General features: G+C 42.6%; 1 protein-coding gene across 2 annotated transcripts in view; it reads right to left on the reverse strand.

The window, feature by feature from the left end:
* Positions 1–12074, reverse strand: part of LOC126418773 (phosphatidylinositol transfer protein alpha isoform) — a 202751-nt gene that overhangs the window by 16025 nt on the left and 174652 nt on the right. Inside the window, exons 4-5 of one of the 2 annotated variants that reach the window (XM_050085701.1) lie at positions 11453–11552; positions 4906–4983 (exon numbers count right to left, since the gene is read on the reverse strand). In XM_050085701.1, the coding sequence (XP_049941658.1) occupies positions 4906–4983; positions 11453–11552 (178 nt within the window). Of the gene's footprint in view, positions 1–4905; positions 4984–5193; positions 5272–11452; positions 11553–12074 lie in introns of both variants that reach the window. The other variant, XM_050085700.1, reaches the window with a different exon arrangement.

Below are 12074 nucleotides of genomic sequence, written 5' to 3' on the forward strand. Positions count from 1 at the left end.
TGGGGCGGAGAGAGGGGGAGATGGGGCGGAGAGAGGGGGAGATGGGGCGGAGAGAGGGGGAGATGGGGCGGGAGAGAGGGGGAGATGGGGCGGAGAGAGGGGGAGATGGGCGGAGAGAGGGGGAGATGGGGCGAGAGAGGGGGAGATGGGGCGAGAGAGGGGGAGATGGGGCGAGAGAGGGTGAGAGAGGGGGAGATGGGGTGAGAGAGGGGGAGATGGGGTGAGAGAGGGGGAGATGGGGTGAGAGAGGGGGAGATGGGGTGAGAGAGGGGGAGATGGGGTGAGAGAGGGGGAGATGGGGTGAGAGAGGGGGAGATGGGGTGAGAGAGGGGGAGATGGGGTGAGAGAGGGGGAGATGGGGTGAGAGAGGGGGAGATGGGGTGAGAGAGGGGGAGATGGGGTGAGAGAGGGGGAGATGGGTGAGAGAGGGGGAGAGAGGGGGAGATGGGGGGAGAGAGGGGGAGATGGGGGGAGAGAGGGGGAGATGGGGGGAGAGAGTGGGAGATGGGGGGAGAGAGTGGGAGATGGGGGGAGAGAGAGGGAGATGGGGGGAGAGAGAGGGAGATGGGGGGAGAGAGAGGGAGATGGGGGGAGAGAGAGGGAGATGGGGGGAGAGAGAGGGAGATGGGGGGAGAGAGAGGGAGATGGGGGGGAGAGAGAGGGAGATGGGGGGAGATAGAGGGAGATGGGGGGAGATAGAGGGAGATGGGGGGAGATAGAGGGAGATGGGGGGAGATAGAGGGAGATGGGGGGAGATAGAGGGAGATGGGGGGAGATAGAGGGAGATGGGGGGAGATAGAGGGAGATGAGAGGGAGATGGGGGGAGATGAGAGGGAGGTGGGGGGAGATGAGAGGGAGGTGGGGGAGATGAGAGGGAGGTGGGGGGAGATGAGAGGGAGATGGGGGGAGATGAGAGGGAGATGGGGGGAGATGAGAGGGAGATGGGGGGAGATGAGAGGGAGATGGGGGGAGATGAGAGGGAGATGGGGGGAGATGAGAGGGAGATGGGGGGAGATGGGGGGAGATGAGAGGGAGATGGGGGGAGATGAGAGGGAGATGGGGGGAGATGAGAGGGAGATGGGGGGAGATGAGAGGGAGATGGGGGGAGATGAGAGGGAGATGGGGGGAGATGAGAGGGAGATGGGGGGAGATGAGAGGGAGATGGGGGGAGATGAGAGGGAGATGGGGGGAGATGAGAGGGAGATGGGGGGAGATGAGAGGGAGATGGGGGGAGATGAGAGGGAGATGGGGGGAGATGAGAGGGAGATGGGGGGAGATGAGAGGGAGATGGGGGGAGATGAGAGGGAGATGGGGGGAGATGAGAGGGAGATGGGGGGAGATGAGAGGGAGATGGGGGGAGATGAGAGGGAGATGGGGGGAGATGAGAGGGAGATGGGGGGAGATGAGAGGGAGATGGGGGGAGATGAGAGGGAGATGGGGGGAGATGAGAGGGAGATGGGGGGAGATGAGAGGGAGATGGGGGGAGATGAGAGGGAGATGGGGGGAGATGAGAGGGAGATGGGGGGAGATGAGAGGGAGATGGGGGGAGATGAGAGGGAGATGGGGGGAGATGAGAGGGAGATGGGGGGAGATGAGAGGGAGATGGGGGGAGATGAGAGGGAGATGGGGGGAGATGAGAGGGAGATGGGGGAGATGAGAGGGAGATGGGGGGAGATGAGAGGGAGATGGGGGGAGATGAGAGGGAGATGGGGGGAGATGAGAGGGAGATGGGGGGAGATGAGAGGGAGATGGGGGGAGATGAGAGGGAGATGGGGGGAGATGAGAGGGAGATGGGGGGAGATGAGAGGGAGATGGGGGAGATGAGAGGGAGATGGGGGGAGATGAGAGGGAGATGGGGGGAGATGAGAGGGAGATGGGGGGAGATGAGAGGGAGATGGGGGGAGATGAGAGGGAGATGGGGGGAGATGAGAGGGGGGGAGATGAGAGGGAGATGGGGGGAGATGAGAGGGAGATGGGGGGAGATGAGAGGGAGATGGGGGGAGATGAGAGGGAGATGGGGGGAGATGAGAGGGAGATGGGGGGAGATGAGAGGGAGATGGGGGGAGATGAGAGGGAGATGGGGGGAGATGAGAGGGAGATGGGGGGAGAGAGGGGGAGATGGGGGGGGAGAGAGGGAGATGGGGTGAGATGGTGGGAGAGAGAGGGCGGAGAGAGGGGGAGGGGGAGAGGGGGAGGGATGGAGAGAGAGGGAGGGAGAGGGAGAGGTAGAGGGGGGCATACTGCTAAATTTGTTAGCGGCAGGTTCAATTAATAAGAGTATTACAGAGGTGTTTTGTGAACTCAAGTGGGAATTCCCAGAGGGAAGCGAACATTCTTTCTGTGAAACACTATTAAGCTAGTTTCAATGATCAGCATTTGAAGCTGACAGCAGAACGATTCTACTACCGCCAATGTACATTTCATGTAAGGACTATGAAGGTAAGATTAGAGAGATTAGGGCTTGTATGGAGGCGTCTAGGTAGTCGTTTTTCCCTCAGTGGAAGGAAAGGAAGTGAGGAATAGTGGTACACGGTACCCTCTGCTAGGCATCATATGGTGGCTTAAGATGTATATATACAGCTGTAGGTGTAATAACTTATTTGAATGACATGTTCTGATATTTGAAGTGTGTTTCTTTGGTTGTGTTGGTTGAAATTACACAAATAACAATTAAAAATAGGTAAGCTTTTCTTCATACAGAAAATGCAATGATTCTGCTTATGGAAAGTAGTATCTTCCGTCTCCCTTTCAGATGAACATTAAGAAGTAAACTAAGAGAAATACTTCCACTACAATGTATTGACAGTAAAAATCAGAATAGTACAATTTGATGATACAATATGATTAAAAAACAGATACTTGCTCTCCTTTTACAGTGAAAGCTATAAGCTCGAAATGTCACAAATTTTATGACAATCTCAAGATGACAACCAAAAGACTAGTACCATTTTACAACACAGTTAGGAAACAGGCAACTGTTTGCCCCGTTTTGAATGTAATCTGCCAAAAACTGGTCTCAAATTACGCAAAGGTTATATGAATGTAACCACAAGCATAGCAACCTGAAAAAAACATACAGCTCAAACGTTTGAAACCATAAACAGTTAGTGAACACTTTTACAATTATACTGTTGTAGAAGTTAATGAGGGAGGCAGGAGTGCCCAGTTTAGCTGAACTGAGAAATGCTGAAGTACACAGAGGGTGCAGTATGGTAATGTAATTGATTAACAGGTTAAGATTTTCTGTGTTGTATAGCAAACAAAACGAAGATAGGGTTTGGTCACAAGCTGTGACTTACAGAAACCAGGGAACAATGAGTTTTTATTTTTGCTTATTTATTCTTCATGATTACAGCATATTATCTAAAATAGGCCATACAAAGCGCTTTTCCTTGAACAGTTTTAAGTCACATATTAATTATTTATTTCTGATGCTTAACATTATTTAGAGAGAGAGAGAGAGAGAGAGAGAGAGACCAGTGAACACAGAGTATCTATAGAAGAAGTTTTAGAATGTTCACAGATGAGGGTGAGAGTATAGCAGTGGGAGGAAGTGTGCAGGCACTCATTCCTTCATTAATAAAATATTTTAACATGTTTTCTCCTTACAGTAGCTTTTATTAAAATCGATTTGCACAAAATCCCCGTAATTATATGTGAAGTTGTACAATACATTGCCACTCACATTTTAAGAATTGACAAGGTAGCAACAGTCAGTTGCTTCTTACTCAGAAAAACTGCATCTAGAAGTAGAAATGTCTTGAAATCATAATGTATCTTTACTTTTCAGCACATCAGCAGCAGTCCATGACACACACACATTTCAACAGGTGTATGTTTACACTCCTACTCATTGTAAACCCTATACGGTTTTTCTCCAAAATTAGCTACTGCTCTCACCTCATTATTAAAGCCATGTTTCATCATTATGGCACTGAGTACTTCTCATTAACAACAATGTCTGCCTGATTAGCTGGGAGGTAACTTGCTCGCTCCCAATACAAGCGGGGCCCAGGTTCGATTCCCAGCCGGGTTGGAGATTTTCTCCGCTCAGGGACTGGGTGTTGTGTTGCCCTAATCATCATTTCATCCTCATCACTGACACGAAAGTTGCCTAATGGGGCATCGAATGAAATAAGACTTGCATTTGGCGACCGAACTTCCCGAATAGGGGCCTCCGGGCCAACGATGCAATATGCTCATTTCATTTCATTAACAACAACGCCTTCAGTATTCATATGGGAAGCAATCTCAGCCTTGCTGCTGGTATACGAACTCTTCAAAGCAGTAAGACTTAATTTATTTCAAAAGGATCTCACCCAGGTTAACCAGATTTTCCTGACACTTGCTACGACACTAGCAACTGACAAAGTTGTAATGGGCAAGTAAAAATATCTCTCAAAAATTGTTATTAACAATAGTAATATCCAGTTACCATAGAAATGTGGGAGGAAAACAAAAAATCAAAGTCTCTAAAATAATTAAAAGGTAAGGAAATAAGACACCATAGCAAGAGAATTTTCACTATTTTACCTAGCATTTTTGTACATTGGTTGAAGCTATTTTGAGTAGTCAGTCTCTCCTAAGAGTGGAAAAATACAGAAGTGCAAGAGAATTAATACTGTAAGTGCGAAGATAATTTTACTGTAAAAATTACTTGTCAAGTTTTACAAAAAGCACAGATTGTTCCAAGTTTCATAAGAGTAGTACCTCTACTGTAACAACCACCACCACAACCACTTCCTACAATCAAATTCTAGTAAGTATTAACACAACAAACAGTAAACATTACTATATCACATTCTACATCACTAGCCATCATGCATTAAAGTTAAGGGGAAAATATGGTTTACAATGCATGGTAACTAATGAAAGTCTACAATGTATTAACAGCCCCTAACTTACGTTATTCTGATGTCCTGTGTCTCCTAAATGTAATGATTCTATAACAATGATGAAATTCTCTTTCATGTAGCCAGGATTCTGTTTGCCACCACCAACAGCAGTTTGAAGTAAGCATGATAAAAAACAGAAAGAACACCACGGCACAATTAGTGGGAAAATATATTTGAAGGAACATGAAAAATGGGAATGCAGGTGAGAAAGAACAGCAGACTTCTTAACTTCAGAACCTGTGGACAAAAGAAGCACACAAAAATAGAGAAACAGCTTGCCACAAAGCATTTCACTCACATTGTGTTGGTCACCTTTGTCTCCCACGTGCAACGTTTCAATTACCAGGAGAAACTTTTCTTTCATGTAATGAGGATTCTGAAATTTGAAAAATAAAATGACATAATTTAAACAAATCTCAAAGCATTCTATCTAACAGAAGAAGCAGCCAGGAAAGAAAAACAAATTTTAAAAAGTCTTAGTAGTGTGTACATGAGATGGCTTACACAAATGGTATCAGATTTCAGGCCTCCAAGATTTCCTTCCTTCAGAGGTGAAGTGAAAGTGACTACAGGATGAGGGGTGAAGAACATGGAGAAAATAGGGCAAGGCAAGTGAAGTTCTGCAACTGATTCTGGGAGGAATAAAGCAAGAACTGCAAACAGAGGGGAAAGTGAACCTTCTGTCACCAAAAGCATATTTTGTTTTTTATCAACCATATCATCATTTTCTCAATGACACACAATAAAAACTTTCTTATTTACAGTTGTTCACTCTATATAAGTGAAAATATAACAATAAATCAATTTAAACATCCTAGCTGCTTCTCCTGCTGGATACTGAAAATAATGCTATATTTCTTTCTTGCAACAGAATAAAATACTATATTCCCTGTCCTGCTCTTCCAAGTAAAGCCATACTAAGTGTATTTTATTTGTTCCACTGCTTTTTCTGCCATGGGGAAAGTAGCATGTCATTATGCCAAGTATTGCAACACCAATATCTAATTACTTGCCACGTGATCAACATATATAGATACTCTATTACAAATTTAATATTTCAGTCTAAAACTTGTTGCACTACTACTTTCCTCATTCAATTACTACTAACAATTAAAGCATCCTGAATGGAAGTCTATGTTGTTGTTGTTGTTGTTGTGGTCTTCAGTCCTGAGACTGGTTTGATGCAGCTCTCCATGCTACTCTATCCTGTGCAAGCTTTTTCATCTCCCAGTACCTACTGCAACCTACATCCTTCTGAATCTGCTTAGTGTATTCATCTCTTGGTCTCCCTCTACGATTTTTACCCTCCACGCTGCCCTCCAATACTAAATTGGTGATCCCTTGATGCCTCAGAACATGTCCTACCAACAGATCCCTTCTTCTGGTCAAGTTCTGCCACAAACTTCCCTTCTCCCCAATCCTATTCAATACTTCCTCATTAGTTATGTGATCTACCCATCTAATCTTCAGCATTCTTCTGTAGCACCACATTTCGAAAGCTTCTATTCTCTTCTTGTCCAAACTATTTATCGTCCATGTTTCACTTCCATACATGGCTACACTCCATACGAATACTTTCAGAAATGACTTCCTGACACTTAAATCAATACTGGATGTTAACAAATTTCTCTTCTTCAGAAACGCTTTCCTTGCCATTGCCAGTCTACATTTTATATCCTCTCTACTTCGACCATCATCAGTTATTTTGCTCCCCAAATAGCAAAACTCCTTTACTACTTTAAGTGCCTCATTTCCTAATCTAATTCCCTCAGCATCACCCGACTTAATTCGACTACATTCCATTATCCTTGTTTTGCTTTTGTTGATGTTCATCTTATATCCTCCTTTCAAGACACTGTCCATTCCATTCAACTGCTCTTCCAAGTCCTTTGCTGTCTCTGACAGAATTACAATGTCATCGGCGAACCTCAAAGTTTTTATTTCTTCTCCATGAATTTTAATACCTACTCCAAATTTTTCTTTTGTTTCCTTTACTGCTTGCTCAATATACAGATTGAACAACATCGGGGAGAGGCTACAACCCTGTCTTACTCCCTTCCCAACCACTGCTTCCCTTTCATGTCCCTCGACTCTTATAACTGCCATCTGGTTTCTGTACAAATTGTAAATAGCCTTTCGCTCCCTGTATTTTACCCCTGCCACCTTTAGAATTTGAAAGAGAGTATTCCAGTCAACATTGTCAAAAGCTTTCTCTAAGTCTACAAATGCTAGAAACGTACGTTTGCCTTTCCTTAATCTTTCTTCTAAGATAAGTCGTAAAGTCAGTATTGCCTCACGTGTTCCAGTGTTTCTACGGAATCCAAACTGATCTTCCCCGAGGTTGGCTTCTACTAGTTTTTCCATTCGTCTGTAAAGAATTTGTGTTAGTATTTTGCAGCTGTGACTTATTAAGCTGATAGTTCGGTAATTTTCACATCTGTCAACACCTGCTTTCTTTGGGATTGGAATTATTATATTCTTCTTGAAGTCTGAGGGTATTTCGCCTGTTTCATACATCTTCCTCACCAGATGGTAGAGTTTTGTCAGGACTGGCTCTCCCACGGCCGTCAGTAGTTCCAATGGAATATTGTCTACTCCGGGGGCTTTGTTTCGACTCAGGTCTTTCAGTGCTCTGTCAAACTCTTCACGCAGTATCATATCTCCCATTTCATCTTCATCTACATCCTCTTCCATTTCCATAATATTGTCCTCAAGTACATCGCCCTTGTATAGACCCTCTATATACTCCTTCCACCTTTCTGCTTTCCCTTCTTTGCTTAGAACTGAGTTTCCATCTGAGCTCTTGATATTCATACAAGTCGTTCTCTTATCTCCAAAGGTCTCTTTAATTTTCCTGTAGGCGGTATCTATCTTACCCCTAGTGAGATAGGCCTCTACATCCTTACATTTGTCCTCTAGCCATCCCTGCTTAGCCATTTTGCACTTCCTGTCGATCTCATTTTTGAGACGTTTGTATTCCTTTTTGTCTGTTTCACTTACTCCATTTTTATATTTTCTCCTTTCATCAATTAAATTCAATATTTCTTCTGTTACCCAAGGATTTCTACTTGCCCTCGTCTTTTTACCTACTTGATCCTCTGCTGCCTTCACTACTTCATCCCTCAAAGCTACCCATTCTTCTTCTACTGTATTTATTTTCCCCATTCCTGTCAATTGCTCCCTTATGCTCTCCCTGAATCTCTGTACAACCTCTGGTTCTTTTAGTTTATCCAGGTCCCATCTCCTTAAATTCCCACCTTTTTGCAGTTTCTTCAGTTTCTATGTAATATTCCAAATTTCTGATATTTATATGAAGGAGTGCTCCACAGCTGCATAGACAGACACCATAAACAAGCATAAAATCATCTTCAAATGTATTACGTTATCCTTTAGAAAAATATTCAGTCTACCAACTGATGTGATCCAGCCTACTACAGCTCCCCTCCTTCCCAACCTCTTCACCTAGGAGTAGCACTTGCACCTTCTCTCCTCACTTGTTGGATATTTTCCAGTCTCTCTTTCATCCTGTAGCTTTTTGCCCAATATGGCTCTCTCTAGTATTGTGAAGATTATTCCCCATATCTAAACATGTCCTATCATCCTGTACTTTCTTCTAGTCGGTGTTTTCCACACAATTCTATGCCTGCCAATTTTGCAAAGAACTTCATTTATTATCAGTTCACTTCATTTTCAGCATCATTTCATAACACCATATCTCAAACACCTCCGTTATCTTCTTTCCCTGGTCTCTCACTGCCCACGATTAACTTCCACATAATTCTGTGCTCCAGGCTGCATATTTCTCAAGGTAGGGCTTTTGGTTGATATGACTATTTCTTGTAGTGAGGATGCTCTTTTTCTGTGCAAGAATGCTTCTCATATCCAGCTTGCTTTGCTCTCATGTATCGTTTTACCTCTGAGGAAGCAAAATTGCTCCACTTTGTCTACTATGTAATCTCTAATTTTGACGTAAATTTTATGACCAATCTCCTTTCTGCTACTCCTCATTATATCCATCTTTCTTTGACTTACTCTCAGTCCATACTCTGTGTTCATGGGACTGTTAATACCATTCAACACGTCCTGCAATTCTTTCTCATTTTCACTGAGGACAGCAGAGTAGTGCCATCAATAACTTATCGTTGATCATCTTTCACCCTGAATTTTAATCCCACTCCTGAACTTTCATTTCATTCAATACTTTTTCAATGGATCCCAAGAGGTTTTGGTCTTATATAAAATCAGAGAATAGATCAAAATCATCTATTCACTCATCCAGTTACCATACTGGCATCGAACGTTAGATAGCACAGAGAAGTCTGAAGAACTGAATTGACTCTTTCACAATTATTTCAACTGGGTGATTGGAACATGGTCTCTCCTTTCAATCCTTGTACGAATGTCGAAATGGAAGATACTGAGATAGCCAATCATGAAATTGAAGAGAAACTACAATAGTTTAGCAGTGGAAAGGCATCAGGACCAGATGATATACCTGTAATATTCTATGGAGATCATATTAAAGAACTTGCTTTCCTTCTAGCAACAGTTTGTCCTAGATTGCTGCAGTAATAAAGGATGCCTAGTGACTAGTGAAAAGTACAGGCCACATGCACACAATACAGGCCTATATCAGCAACATCAATCTTTTGTAGCATTATGGAACATGTATTATGCTGAAGAATTATGACTTTTTGGAGAACAAAAAACTCCTCTGCAAAAATCAACATGGATTCTACAAACAAGGATGTTGTAAAACTCTGCTGACTGTTCCTCCACAACATCCAAAGTGCCATAGACAACGCAAGCTGATGCTGTGTTCCTTGACTTCAGGAAGGCATTTTGACACCATCGTGCACTGCCGTTCAGTGAAATAAATACGAGCTTACTCAGTACTGGACCAGATTTGCCACTGGATTCACAACTTCCTTTCAGATAGAACTCAAGTCATTTTAACACAAAAAAAAAAAAAAAATCAACAGATGTAAAGGTAAGTTTGGGAATACTCCAGGGAAGTGCAATTGTGACAGGACCTTTAGTGTTTACAATGTACGTAAATGATCTAGTATAAGACATCAGAAGCTCTTTAAGACTGTTCGCAGACAATGCAGTTGTCTGTACGAAAGTAGCAACACCACAAGACAGTACTGATTTTCAGAGTGGCATGCAGAGGACTGATAATAGTGCAGGCTCTGGCAGTTGACCCTTAATGTAAATAAATGTAATATATTGCATAAACATAGGAAAAGGAATTCACTACTGTATATCTACACTATTGATGAGAAACTGCTGGAAACAACAACTACTTAAAATATCTAGGCGTAACTGTCCAGAGCAACCTTAAATGAAATGACCACATAAAACAAATAGTAGGAAATGCAGATGCTAGACAGATTTACATGAAGACTGCTAAAGAAATTTAACTCCATCCATGAAGGAGGTGGCTTTAAAGCCATTTGTTCCACCAAGTCTTTAGCATTTTGGTGAACCTGGGACTCTTAACAGGTAGGACTGATAGAGGATATAGAGAAGCTCCAACAAAGAGCAAAGCATTTCACCACGGGATCATTTGCCGGCACGAGCGTATCACAAAGATGCTCAACAAACTCCAGTGGCACGCACTACAAGAGAAGCATTGTGCATCAAGGAGAAAGGTTTAACATTGTAATTTTGAGAGAGTATTTTCTAGAAAGAGCCAGAAAACTTATTACTTCCTCCCACATGCACCTCATGAAATGAACATGATGTAAAAATTCGAGAATACAGAAGATTGCTGACAATCACTGCTCCCATGCCCCATCTGGAGTGGAACAGGGAAGGGGGTGGGGGAGATCTGTTAGTGGTATGAGAAGTACCCTCCATCACACACACCATTAGGTAGCTCTCAAAGTATGATGTAGATGTAGACATACTAAATATGTATGTCAGAAAGACTGCATCCTCATCTTACATCTTTTCCAATCAGAACACTATGCCTACACCACTACCTCTTAATTCTTGAGCAGTGCATTTGCTACACTAGTCACAATTTATTGCGGAACTTAATGAGCTTCTCTCCTTTCTCATACATGCTGCCAAAATAGTATTCTCTATTAAATATGTTCTTAACACTGTTCCCTACAACAGTGTTCATATTCCTCACAAGTATTAGATTGTCATCTCCCTTTACATACCACATTACACATCCTCAAATACTTTCTCTACCTCTTCATCTCCTGCTTGTGGCTTCAGTATGTGTACCTCGACTACTGTTGTTGATGTTTGTCCTGCTGCAGATTCTGATGAGAATAATCCTTTAAGTGAATTGTTAATGGCAACTTACTCTTTTCGCTACCTACCTATACATTTCTCACAGACTATTCTAATTGAGCTGAAACACTGGAAGAAAAAAAAGTAATTTAATTTTTTTTCTAATTACTTTTTTTCTAATTTCACTTCACACACACACACACACACACACACACACACACACAGACAGACAGAGAGAGAGAGAGAGAGAGAGAGAGAGAGAGAGATTCTATTATATCACAGAAAGAGACTACAGATCTTATACTTACAGATATGACTGTTTTGCAATAAGGATAAGCATTCCATGCCTCTTCATGAATTTCTAGAGAGCCCTTTGGTGCAAGTAGCCTTATAAAGGCTGGAACTTTACTGGAAGAGAAATAAAATAAATCTATTAGCAAGATGTGTGCACAAAAAGTTTATCAGATCTAAAAAACAATTACTCTATTGCAAATTAGTAAACTGTTTTGCATTTTACAAGTTTATCAACAACAGATGTGCATCAACGAACAGCATAGGTTCAGTAGTTAACTTGATGATGATGGTAATAATAATAGTAATTGTAGCAGCAGCATCAAACTGGGGTTTTCAGAGTGAATGATTGTAACCATAAATATTCCCTTTATATTTTCAATTTTCTGATATAATTTGTTACCTTCTGAAGTTTGTGAAGGCCATTACATAAATTCCAAGGTGTAATTTTTTTATTTTTTTATTTTGGAGGGGGGAGGAGGAGGGGGTTGTTTACAACCACCATGATCCATGATCTGGCTAAAGCCAATGTTTTGCTGTAGCAGTGAGTGCACCAATTTTTCAGAAAGAGAAAGTTTCACCAAAATACATAAACATTTCTATGAAGTATCTGAACTGTCATTTTTGTCAATCAGTTCA

The sequence above is a fragment of the Schistocerca serialis genome, chromosome 9, assembly GCF_023864345.2.
Source record: "Schistocerca serialis cubense isolate TAMUIC-IGC-003099 chromosome 9, iqSchSeri2.2, whole genome shotgun sequence".
Lineage (NCBI taxonomy): Eukaryota > Metazoa > Arthropoda > Insecta > Orthoptera > Acrididae > Schistocerca > Schistocerca serialis.